Source organism: Orycteropus afer, unplaced genomic scaffold (assembly GCF_000298275.1).
Source record: "Orycteropus afer afer isolate SDZICR_OR568_19922 unplaced genomic scaffold, OryAfe1.0 scaffold00475, whole genome shotgun sequence".
Classification (NCBI taxonomy): Eukaryota; Metazoa; Chordata; class Mammalia; order Tubulidentata; family Orycteropodidae; genus Orycteropus; species Orycteropus afer.
Window position 1 is genome coordinate 1,681,740 of NW_006922062.1, and position 13,401 is coordinate 1,695,140.

Sequence of the window (13,401 nt, forward strand, 5' to 3'; positions counted from 1 at the left end):
TAAATTCGCATTTTTTAACCATGCTTATTACTCAGCCCAGCTACTTTCTTATTTTAAACCTATTGATTTTTCTTAGCGCTCTTGGGTACAGTAAAGGTCATAGTGGGTATCTGAGCACCATTTCAATATGTGAACAAGGCTCTAGGAAATTATACATTTACTAACAACAAGGAATGGTGACACAGTTTCAAGGATGTCTCAGAATAACAGATTTCTCTCTGTTCTGAAGTTTCATGAACTTTGTGTTTATAGTAAGTATTGCAGTTTATCAGCCGCTCTGGTAGTTTTGTAAATGCGACTTTGATTAATAACAATTTGGAATATAGAATATTGTCAGTAAATGTAATTTAATTAATAAAGCTTTTCACAGTGTGTCATCTGTGATGCAAAATCTAGTGCAAATCTTACTAGTGGATATTTTGGGGAAACAGCAATTACTATCTCCCATGTATATGGTACTAGACAAATTCTGTCTGTGGTAGTTCAGTTTGTGTGTCAACTTGACTGGACCTGGTTGAGTGGCTGGGCAGCTGGATGTAATATTCTCCACAATGAGACTAGTAATCAAGTCCATGGTGGAATCTACTGTGAGCAGCTGAGGAGTTGCCGTAGGGATGTGATCTGTTTCCTATATATAAGGAGAAGCTGTTGGGAATGGTCTCTAGCTTATGGCATACTTGGAGGCTGCATGTAGCCGTGTCATTGCTAAGCAGCCTGCCATGCTCTGCCAACCTTGGGACTTAAAATGGACTTGAATTAATGGCTTGCTGTGTAGTTTGGTAACATCGGAACTGTGCCATTTTATTTGTCGACCTTGGCTGGTTAGCCTCATCAGCCAGTAGCTGTCTGAGTGGAGAGATACCTCTAGCTTCAGTGGGCCGAGAGCAAGAGGCAGAGCTGAAGCCCAAGGTCAAGGGGCTTTCACACAGCCCCTAGCACCTGGCACTTTGAACTCAGACTTCTAGCCTCCTGAACTGTAAGAGAATAAACTCCTATTTGTTAAGGCCATCCCATTTGTGGTATATTCTTGTCAGAATGGCAGTAGGTAACCAGAACACTGTCTTACATTTAATAGTTTTTGATTTGTACTTTATTTTTAATAATAGACTCTAAACACCTTGCACTAAAGTTCCATGTTTTTAAAACAAACAAAAATCATTATCAGTACCTATATGTGGAAGTGATGCGTGGCCTACGTGGTGGGTGTATAGTTAAATTATTAAGGAAAGGAGAGAGAAAACATCTTGTCCTTCTTAGAACTTAGGGTAAGTTCTGTCACGTTGCTGAATGTGAGACTTGTCCACTTGCCACTTTGCGTGCCCTCTCTGGCATGTCCTGATGGGTGGCAGTGATGTTGGCATTGCCCAGTGTGGGAATGGCGGCCATTCGTATTGCAGTTGTAAATTTTGGCAGATCCCTTAAGTTCAGTCTCACTCTGGAATTCCTCTCAAACTCCTGGGGCAGGTGCCATATTTTGCAGGAGATTTTTCTTACCTAATGTGCTTTTTAAGTTGGTTTATTTACTATTTGGCACTGGTACCTCCTTTCCTTTCTGAAGAAATAGCTTGAGGTGAGTCTGTGTAATATCTTTATCAGCAAAACTTAACAGAAATAGTTAACTCACACTCCTTGTAAATGGAAAATGTGTACTTGACAAAGGCAAGGTGATTTTTAAGGGTATTTCTTAAACCCTAATACTTACCTTAAGGAGCTTTGGTGGTACAGTGGTTAACCACTTGGCTGCTCACTGAAAGGTTGGTGGTTCGAACCCCCCAGCCATTCTGGGAGAAAGATGAGGTGGTCTGCCTCAGAAATGCCGTGGGGCAGTTCTGCTCTGGCCTGTGGTTTCACTGTGAGTCACAATCGACTCAGTGGCAGTAGGTATGTTTTTTCTTGTTGTTGTTGTTGCTATGTGCCGTTGAGTTGGACCCGACTCATAGTGACCCCTCCTTGGATTTCCAAGGCAGTATCGCTATGGAAGTAGATTGCCCCATCTTCCTTCCGAGGAGTGGTTGGTGGGTTTGAACCGCCAGCCTTCTGGTTAGCAGTCCAGTGCCTTAGGCACTACGCTACCAGAGCTCCCATGTTTTTTGTTAATACATACTTAATGTTTTGTTTCCTCCTACAGTGTGATCACTGATTTCTCTGGATTATTTTTTTTTTAAAGAAACTTCTTATTTTTAGCTTTTACTTTCTTGTCGAGTTTCTGATGCCTTTTGACCAGTTTCTACACTTTCATCTTGTCTTTTCCTCTTCATGGGCTCTCCTTTCATTTTAGGGCATCCTTCTCAGGTGAGGCTCTTCCTTCGTTCTTGCAGGTATCTACTTGGTGTTTCTGCTTAGTAAGAACCTGGGCTTTCGGCTGTGGGCTACTTAACAGTGTTTTCTGCCTGAAAAGCCTTTGAAATACTTTTCTTCCTGTTATCAATCTTTCGTAACTTCTGTTTGATTGACTTTTAAAGTCTTCACCCAGCATTGCTTTGGAAGCTTACATCATCAAGCCTGCTGCCTTCACTGGGATGACGTGCACCGTGTTCCAGAAAGTGGCCACCTCTGACCGCATAGGACTTTCCGACTATGGCAGGCGGGATCCAGACGGAAACCTAGATAAACAGCTGAGTTTCAAGTGCAACGTTTCAAATACATTCTCAAGTCTAGCACTAAAGGTATGTTAGCTTTATAATCATCTTCGATCTTTGCAGTGATACAAGAATGCTCAAATTTTGCCTTTGTAAAATAGCATTTTTGAAAGTTTTGGGGCTTATGCTATTGGTTTTGTTTTGTTGTTGTTGTTTACAAAGAAAAAATTCTGACCACCAAAGGGCCACCTTATGACTTTCATGGTCTTGAGGTATTTTTGCCTTGATTGTGCCCCTTCCTTCATAAAAAGAAATATTAAAAACTGTATTTATGAGTTGGTATAAAAATGAATCTTATTATTACAGAGTAGAGCATCTGCTTCAACCTATGAGTTTATTTGTTTATTCTTTTGCTTCTGATTTAAAACAAACCAACAAAAAAATAAGTAAATAAATGAAATTTTTGTGAGTCCTAGAAGTCTTGTAGGGCTCTAGGCTTAATGGAGAAGTCAGCCCTATTTATCAGACTAGCATGTTTATCAAGACTTGGGATAAACAAGGGAAAATGTGGCATTTGTCTTTTTAAATGTGTGGTTTATTACAGCAAACAAAATAAAGACATTTCTAAAATTAAAGGGTTAGAAGTGTTTTGTGAAACTACGTTGTGCCAAGTAGTAGTAGGGTGGCTCCAATACCCTGAAGTGTTACTAAAAATACCGTTTTTTTCACTTGGCTTTGTGTGGGCTTGTGTGATTGTGTTCTCTGTGGTTTCTAATTGCAGAGTAATGTGTTTGTTTCTAGAGCACTCTGGTGGTGCAGTGCCTAAGGCATTTGACTGTTAGCCAGAAGGTTAGTGGTTCAAACCTACAAGCCAGTCCATGGAAGAAAGGTGGGGCAATCTACTTCTGTAAAAATTCACTGCCTTGGAAACCCAGTAGGGTTGCTTTATATAACTCAGAATCGACTCAATGGCAGTGGGTTTGGTTTTTTTGTTTTGCTTTGTTTTCTTTGTTTCTGGCTCTGTCCCTGAATTACATCATAAACAGTATGTCCATCATTTAATAGCTAGATTAGAATTGACCAAAGAAGTGTTAGGTATTTGGATGTTCTGTGGGTGCTGAATAAATGAATGAATGAAGAATCAATGCATTTGTCATACTTTATGCTGGTGACTTCCATAAAGAGAGCTAGTGTGTGAAATTTAGAAATATTCTGACTCCCCCACTGTCCAAGATAGTCTCAGCTCAGTCAAAATGTCTAGTGAAAATATGTTTACTTAATACTATATATTCAGTGACAACTTGGTAAGATTTGTTTGTTACTTTTGGCTGTAACACAGTACTTGATGGCCCTAGTCATGCTGCTATAGACCCGCTCAACTTTCCTCATTTGTAAAGAAAAAAAACAAAAACACCACAAATGGCATAGAAATAGCAACACACACAAGCCCATGAGAGATAGACGTGTGTTTTGAGGGGCCCTTCAAATTGATGAACCTTTCTGTCGTAGGTGATCACAGTGGGTAGATAGGGATTAAAAATGATGAAACCCTACATTTCATCAATTTCACAATCTGCCCCTCTGGGTAAGGAAAGTTTCTACCTGCCAAAAGTAGAAAACTTTAAATGAGCACTCTCAGATTTGTCAATTTCGTACTCGCCTATCTTTGTAAAATCGTCTTGTGGCCAGAGAGCAAGGACACTCTGTGCTATTACTCATGCTTCCTGGATGGACACGATTAGAGTGAAAAAGGAACATGTCATTTGTGACACAAGAATTACTGAACATTTAAACCTTGGAAGCACAAAATACGATTATGCTTTGTTTAGCATGGAACTGTTACATCTGACTTTATACTGAGGACAGTTTCTACTCTTTCTGTTTGTACTTTTCTTTTAAATCTCTTAAATATAATAACTAGACAACTTAAACATCCGATAGTTAATGACATTATTATACCTTTAAGTATAATAACACAAGGTTGCTATGAGTGGGAGCCGACTCGACGGCACCTGACAATGGCAGGGCCACCAACTTTAAAAGTGAAGATACGCCAGCCTGTAAAGTTAAACCCATAAAAGGCAGCTGTGACTTGCTTGTCCTTAAGTCTCTGTCTACTACCACCACTTACTGGTTCGGGCTCCCATCCTGGAGTGCCCAATCCATGTCACCTCCTTAGGAGTCTCTGTGTCTCCAGGCTATTCCTTAAAAGGTCGTCTGACTCAGACAGCTTAGTGAGGCAGTAGTGGCTCAGGGGTAAAATTGTCTCCTTCCATGCCAGAGACCCAGGTTTGATTCCCAGGCGGTGCCCTTCAGGTATGGCCATCACCAACCTTTTAATAGAGGGTTACGTGTCGCTCTGATGCTGAACATCTAGATTTCAGTGGAACTTCCAGACTAAAGCATGTAGAGAGAAAGGCCTGGTGATGAACTTCAGAAAACCAGCCAACGAGAACCCTGTGGACCCCCAGGGTCAGGTTCACAGCCCAGCACAGGGATTGGGGTGGTACCGCACTGGGCTGTTCTGGGCAGCATCTTGTTCCATTGGACATGGGGTTGCCATGAGCCAGGGACCGACTCTGCAACATACAGCTTAGTCTTCCTAGGGCTGTCAGTCACTCCGCGCGCTCCAGTATAGCCACGAGTTAGGAAATCTGCTGTTTGGTACATCACTGTTGCCCAAGCCCTCAGTGCTCCCTGAGCCCCACTGGTCCTTCTGCTGGGTTGCTGCCAGACTTTTCCACCATCTCTCTGCCAAAGGGCTGGTACCTGGCAGAGCAGAGGCTGCTAGGAGCCTTCCCTTCTGCAGAGGCTGTTTGATTGTGCCTGTGCCATTTCAGATTGTTAAATGTGTTTTGAATCTTATCCTGGATCTACCCAAAATGGGAATTGGCCCTGCGATCTCCCCGTTAAACCATTTCTGGCTCTCCGCCGTCTTTGAAGTAGCTCATTGTCAGCTTCTACCATCTTCGCTCACCTCACAACTTTCCCTGCCTCCTCGCACTGTTGTCTAATAACAGCAGACTAACCTGGATTCCTCTACGGTCACTTGGCTAGTCTTAGGCCAGACTCATGATGATGATTCTTCTAGAAGAATCTGCCTCCCCTTCTCCCCAGCTCCTTGGTTGTGTGCACCCCCAGGAAATCTTACCTTAATGCTATGCAGTCCTGTCCTCCCCAACCCTCATCTCCTTTAATTCTCCTCACTTTTACCACAGTACTCCGTGTATCTCTGTCACTTCACCTTTGCACATGGGAGCCATGATGGTTTGGGGACTGCCCACTCTGGACTGAAACCCTCGAGGGCGTAGTGCCCGAGTCCTGGGTGAATTCAGTGCCTGGCTGCTGTCAGTTGGCTTCTGGAAGGAGATGGAGTTGGCCTGGCATCCAGCTCCTACACAGCACCATCGAAACTCTCGCAAAACAATGTTTCCTTTCACCATAATTCAACTCCCTTTGCATAACAAAATGTATTTGTTTCCAGTAAACCACTGAGGGCTTTTAGAAGTTAACAGGTGTTTTGAGTTTAGCTGTAACATAGCCAGAAATAACTGGTTTCTTAAAATTTGTTGAGTGGACTTTAGAAATGATTTTTCCCCACGCATCCCATATTTTCCACGCCAGACATCTTGGACTCAGGCCCAACTCAAGTCCTTTCAGTTTCCCATACCTGTTGTTAAGCTGCTGTGTATGTCCTGCTTTCATTCCTGTCCTTGTTTTGTACCCTCAGTCTCCTCCTGCTCCTCGCTCTCTAAGATTCCATAGAGATGGTGGCTTTCTTCTCCTCAGACAGACTTAATCACTGCCTGTTTACACCCATGGGCCTTTGTTCATGCCTCAGGACCACTATAAGCTCCTTTATTGGTGAGTTGAGTTCCAGTAAGAGGCTCTGTGGTACCATGGCTTACAGTGTAGTTCCTGCAGCCAGAAAGCTGGCTTCAAGCTCTGCTCCCACACTTAACAAACTTAAAAACTCAAGCATATACTTTAACCTCTCTCAATTTCAGTTCATCTCTGATGTAGGAATCATGCTATGGAATTTCACTCAAAGTGTGTTAGAGTGAATTAAATGAGATGATTATGTAGAGATTTACAGCGGTGCTTGGCACAGAGTCACTCTTACTGTTACTGCTCTTTGCTTGGTGTTGTGTCTCCCTTGTTAGATTGTGAAATTTGAAGGGCAGGGACCACAGCTTATTTCATTGTCTGTCTCCAGGCTGGGCATAGTGCCATGTACAGAGTAAACATCCAATCAGTGTTGTTGAATAAAATTAACAGCCAACCCTAATTAGCAAAGAAAATCAGTTCAAAAATTAATTCTCAAGGCCAACATAATCTGTTAATTTTCAGCAGTGAGAAAATTAAAATGGTATACAGTTAATAATTAATTATACTCACAAAAATGATGAGAGTATATCATAGTACCAGTGTTTAGAATTGAGTAGGTAGGAAAGGAAATGTGGATAAATTAGTATTTTATTGTTTCAAATCAGGTAACTCTGACACGTTCTTATTTGAGTGCTGGAATTCTACAGACTATAACCCAAGTAAAATTTCTGAAAATTCTAATGTATTAATTACACGTAGGAGGAGATCCAAATTGTGTCATAAGAAATTATGTTAGCATCTCGTGGAGGTATTTGAGTTGATGTCCATTATGCTACTTATCATTCTCTTCTTGGTTTAATGCCCCTATAAATAGAGACATCAACATGAATTTGGCAGATGAAATAGTAAGAGCCCTGTGACAACATTCATGTCACGCATGTTCATGCTTTATAAACTGTCAGTATTAAAACGAATACCAAGACTGAAGTGTCAGAATCAGAACATGATGGAGTTCTCAGTTATTGTTAGTACGTCAGTTACTTAGTTATTTCCTCTTCCTGCAGTGGTTGCATTCAACGATGTCTCTGTAATAATAATGAAAGCACCACTCAGGTGTGTAGCATTCTGTGCTTGTCCTGGACATGATTCCATTTGGACTGCTCGGGTGTTTGTTAGAAACATGGCTCTTGTTGTGTTGAGGGCTGTCACGTTGATTCGATTGATAGCAACCCCACGTGACAGAGTAGAACTGCCCCATAGGGTTGCCTAGGCTGTAATCTTTATGGGAGCATATCACCAGGTCTTTCTCCTGCAGAGTGTCTGGGTGGATTTGAACCTCCGACCTTTCAGTTTGCAGCCGAGTTCTCTTAACGGTTTGCACCACCTTAGAAAAATCATTAGTTCTGTTTTACATACAAGACTCACTGAAGTTACATGGTGCCGTGCAGTGTGGACCAGCTATTAAACGGTGAAGCTGGGAGCTGGGTCTGGGTTTCTTCTTTCAGGGCCGTGTTCTCTCCATGGGATTGACCTTTCAATAGTAAACATTAAAAACCACAAACGTGTCTCCCAAAAGATTTTGAGAGATTTTTTCCTAATTAGTGTAACTCATGTTTACATGTATTTCAATTGCTGTAATCTGTACATTTTAACATAAATATATGGTTAAATGAAATAATAAACTTTGTGTTCATTGCCTTCAAGCCAAGTGGCAAAAGGTGTAATCATGATAAATTTAACAAATTAAGTTGGTGTTTCCTGGTGGTTTTTTATTAGATTTACAATTTCTCCATAAATAATGATCAACCCTTCTTTTAAAGAAATTAAATATGTATTACACTGTTTCTGTAAAATCTAAATATTACTGATACAGCTGATGTTTGCTTTTCCAGTGGCCCTAGGCCACCGCCTTCCACCCCCAGGAACCTATGATTATTAGCATTTAGTGCTGTTCTTTACTGGAAAATGACTGACACATATTTAGAAGCTGTGGTAAGGAACGGCCATTAGTTTGTAGCTCTCATCTCTCATCCATGCACCTGGTATTTCTTGTTTTGCTTTTGTTACTTGTATTCTTTTACAAATTTGAACTTGTTTAAACCAAACCCACTGCCATCAAGGTGACCCAATAGGGCCGAGTAGAACTGCTCCATAGGTTTCCAGGGCTGTGGATCTTTACAGAAGCAGACGTATCTCATCTTTTTCTCTCGGAGCTACTGGTGGGTTTGAACTGCTGACCTTTTGGTTAGCAGCTGATTGCTTTAAACCACTATGCCACCAGAGTATCACCTTTTTTGATTTTTTGAATGTATAGGTACCATTTCTTTTCTTTTCTTTTTTTTTTTAAAGCTGCCTTTTAAAAAAATGTTAGGTGTAGTTGTTTAATGGTTTATAATGAGGAATACCACACAGCGTCCCTGGGTGGCACAAATGGTTAAGTGCTTCACTACTAGCTGAAAGGTTCAAAACCACTCCCCAGAAGCCCCTGGGAAGACAGGGCTGGTGATCTGCTTCTGAAAGGCCACAGCCCCAGAAACACTATGGAGGGTCCTACTCTGCACACATGGGTCACCTTGAGTCAATCAGTGCATCAAATGGAAGCAATAACCTCTCCCTTTTCAGGAGCACAGGAAAGGTATGCACCAGGGTTGTACCCTTTCACCACACTTATTCAGTCTGTGTGCTGAGCAAACAACCCGAGAAGCTGGGGTATGTGAAGAGGTATGTGGCATCAGGATTGGAGGAAGACTCATTAACAACCTGTAATATGCAGATGACACAACCTTCCTTCCTGAAAGTGAAGATGGTTTGAAGCACTTACTGATGAAGATCAAAGGCTATAGCCTTCAGTATGGATTAAACTTCAATGTAAAGAAAACAAAAATCTTCACAACTGGACCAATAAGCAGCATCATAATAAATGGGAAAAAGATTGAAGTTGCAAAGGATTTCATTTTACTTGAATCCACAGTCAACACCTATGGAAGCAGCAGTTAAGAAATCAAATTACATATTAGGCAAATCTGCTGTAAAAGACCTCTTTAAAGTGTTAAAAAGCAAAGATGCTTTGAGGACTAAGGTGCGCTTGCCCCAAGCCGGGATATTTTCAGTAATCTCATATGCACGTGAAAGCCGAACAATGAATGAGGAAGACTGAAGAATAATTGATGCATTTGAAGTATAGTGTTGGTGAAGAATATTGAATGTGCCATGGACTGCCAGAAAAACAAACAAGTCTGCCTGAGAAGTACAGCTAGAAAGCTTGTTGGAAGCGAGGATGGGGAGACTTCGTCTCACGTGCTTTGGACCTGCTATCAGGAGGGGCCAGTCCCTGGAGAAGGATATCAGGCTTGGTAAAGTAGAGGGTCAGCGAGGAAGGGGAGGCCCCTCAAGGAGACGCACTGACACGGTGGGTGCCACGGCTGTGGGGATGGCGCAGGGCCAGGCAGTGTCTCCTTTTGTTATATGGCGTGTCACCGTGAGTGGCAGCCAACTTGATGACACCTAACAACAACAACAATGTACTCTGTTTTTCATGTCATTTTCTGCCCACAACAAAATCATCCTGTGGATTTTATGGTACTGTTTTTTAGAGTCTGTCTGTGAAGCCTTGTCAAGAATTTGGACTTTGGATAAGTCTGTTGGGGTTTTCCGTTTGTGTACCTCATTATAAACTCAAGAGAAATTCATACATTGAATAGAAGTTTACCGGGCTAGCAAATGCATTTATAGTAAGCTTGGTCTTCCTCTCAGGCTGTATTTGTGAGTGAGAGTGGAAACCCCTTTTTGCATTTTCTTACGTGAAAGTATTTCTTCTAAATATTTTCTTGTCACCTTCAATTTTAAGGTAATATTCAAACTGCCAGTTTTCAGGCTTCCAAAACACTTTCATTCAACACACATTTATGGATATCGACTGTGTTCTGTATCGTCCTAAGCACTGGAGATAGAGCTGTAAAACATCATCCTGAAGCCATCATTGCTTAAATAGAATCTCCTTCTTTGTTTTTTTAGTAAACATCCCATAAACCAAAAAACAAACCCACTGCCATCAAGTGGATTCTGACTCATACCAACTCCCATTGGGTTTCCAAAGCTGTAAATCTTTATGGAAGTAGGTTGCCTCATCTTCCTTCCGTGGAGCAGCTGATGGGTTTGAACCACCAACTTTCTGGTTAGCAGCCAAATGCCTTACCCACTATTCCACCAGAGCTCCTTAAACACCCTATATCAACTTTTATTAACTTCATAAATATTAAGCCATGTCTATCCAATGCCAATGCTAGGAACTATTAACATGGAGAATCAATAAAATAGGCAAATGAGATGGTCAGTACTCCATAATTCATGGTTTACTTAGAGTAGTAGATTGCATCACACTGTGAGCCTTCAGGTGTTACGATAGTGATGTGCAGTGCTGAATGTATCCACAAGAGGGCAGAACTAGCTAAAACTAAAAAGCAGTATACTGAAATCCAAAAACTAGATCAAACCCATTGAGTTGAGTTGATTCCAACTCATAGCAACCCTGTAAGAGAGAATAGAGCTGCCCCATAGTGGCTGTAAATCTTTTGGCTATAAATCTTTTGGAAGCACACTGCCACATCTTTCTGCCATGGGGTGGCTGGTAGGTTTGAACTGCTGACCTTTGGTTAGCAGCTGAATACTTAACAACTGCACCACCAGGGCTCCTCAGTGTACTGAGGAGATGTAATTAATTGTCAAAAAAGAAAACAAGAAATGGGGTTAGTCACGAGGAAAAAAAAATTAATTGTCAAAAAAAAAAAAAAAAAAAAAACCAAAACACAAAAACCCATGTTTTAGCACTCTGTGTAAAACGCTTCCTTGTGGTTAAATCTTTCTCATTCTGATTGACCCTCTGTATTGCCAACAGAATTATCTTTCTAAAAATCAAATCTGATGAGTTCATGAATAAGCCAGACAAAAGAATACCCATTGCCATTGAATCAATTCTGATACATAGAATACCTATATAGGACAGAGTAGAACTTCCCCATAGGGTTTGCAAGGCTGTAATATTTATGGGGGAACTGGTAGGGATGGCCGGGAGGTGGTGGCAGACGGCTGTTTGGAGGACCAGAACTGGTACAGCTGGGAGGTGGGGACAGATAGCTTTTGGAGGAGCAGAACTGGTAAGGAAGGCCAGGAAGCAGGAGTGGAGCAGTTTGGAACAGCTAAGGGAGATGAATACCTCTGTCAGTTTGTTGGCCTGTGGTGTCTTGTGTGTTGCTGTGAGGCTGGAGGCTGTGCCACCAGTGTTTCAAGTGCCACAGGGTTAGCCACGGTGGACAGATTTCAGCAGAGCTTCCAGCCTAAGACAGACTCAGAAGAAGGAAGAGGCCATCTGCTTCTCAAAGAATTGGCCAGTGAAAATATTATGAATAGCGGTGGGACACTGTCTGATATCTTACTAAAAAATAGCAATGAAACATTGAATTACATAGTGTGAGAGGATGAGCCCCTCAGGTCAGAAAGCACTCAAAATAGACTGGGAAATAGCTAGCTGCCTTCTCAGAATAGAGCTGACCTTGTTGATGTGAATGGAGTAAAGCCTTCAGGACTCCCTTTTGCTGAAGTGACACAACTCAAGAAGCAGCAGCTGCAAACATCCATTAATAATCAGAATGTGGAATGTATGAAGTATGATTCTGGAGAATTGGAAGTTGTCAAAACTAAAATGAAATGCATAAAGATAGATATCCTAGGCATTAGTGAGCTGACATGGACTGGTTTTAGGCATTTTGAATCAGACAATCATATGATCTACTATGCCGGGAATGACAAATTGAAGAGGAATGATGTAGCATTCATAATCACAAAGACTGTTTTAAGATCTCTCCTGAAGTACAATGCTGTCAGTGACAGGATAACATCCATACGCCTATAAGGAAGGCCAGTTAATGCTACTGTTACTCACATTTATGCAGCAACCACCAAAGCCAAAGATGAGGTAATTGAAGATTTCTACCAAGCTAGCAGTCTGAAATTGACCAACATGCAATCAAGATGTGCTCATTATCACTGGTGATTGGAATGCAAAAGTTGGAAACAAAGAAGAATCACCAGTCGTTTGAAAATTTGGACTTGTTGATTGATGTAGCACTGGAGATTGCATGGTAGAATTTTGCAAGATTGACACTTATTCATTACAAATACCTTTTTTCAACAACACAAATGGTGGCTATACACGTGGACTTGGAGTACACAGGAATCAGATTGACTACATCTGTGGCAGGAGATGATGGAAAAGTTCAATACCTTTAGCCAAAACAAAGCCAGGAGCTGACCATCAACTGCTCATGTGCAAGTTCAAGTTGAAGTTGAAGACAATTAAAAAAAAGTCCATAAGAGCCAAAATATGACCTTGAATATATATCCCTCTTGAATTTAGAGACCATCTAAAGAAGAGATTTGATGCATTGAACAGCAGTGACCAAAAACCAGAAGAATTGTGGGATCACATCAAGAACATCTCCATGAAGAAAGCAAAAGAGTATTACAAAGACAGGAAAGGAAGAAAAGACCAAAGTAGATGTTAGAAGGACTCTGAAACTTGCCCTAGAATGGAGAGTAGCTAAAGCAAATTGGAGAATGGACAGCATGAAAGAGCTGAACAGAAGATTGCAAAGAGCAGCTTGAGAAGACAGTCGATTATTATAATGAAATGTGCCAAGAGTTGGAGTTAGAAAACCAAAAGGTAAGAACACACTCAGCACTTCTCAAGCTGAAAGAACTGAAGAAAAAATTTAAGCCTTGAATTGCAATATTGAAAGATTCCATGGGCAGTATATTGAATGATGCAGGCAACATCCAAAGAAAATGGATGGAATACACAGAGTCGCTGTACCAAAAGGAATTGATAAATGATCATCCATTTCAGGAGATAAGCTCTAGAACCAATGGTATTGAAGGAAAAAGTCAAAGCTGCACTGAAGGAATGGGTGAAAAACAAGGCTCCAGGAATTGACAGAAT

The 13,401-nt window shown here is 41.3% G+C and overlaps 1 protein-coding gene across 1 annotated transcript in view; it reads left to right on the forward strand.

The window, feature by feature from the left end:
- ADGRA3 (adhesion G protein-coupled receptor A3) overlaps positions 1-13,401 on the forward strand; it is a 204,825-nt gene that overhangs the window by 140,140 nt on the left and 51,284 nt on the right. The window contains exon 12 of the mRNA XM_007954828.2: positions 2,463-2,666. Coding sequence (XP_007953019.1) covers positions 2,463-2,666 — 204 coding nt within the window. The remainder of the gene's footprint in view (positions 1-2,462; positions 2,667-13,401) is intronic.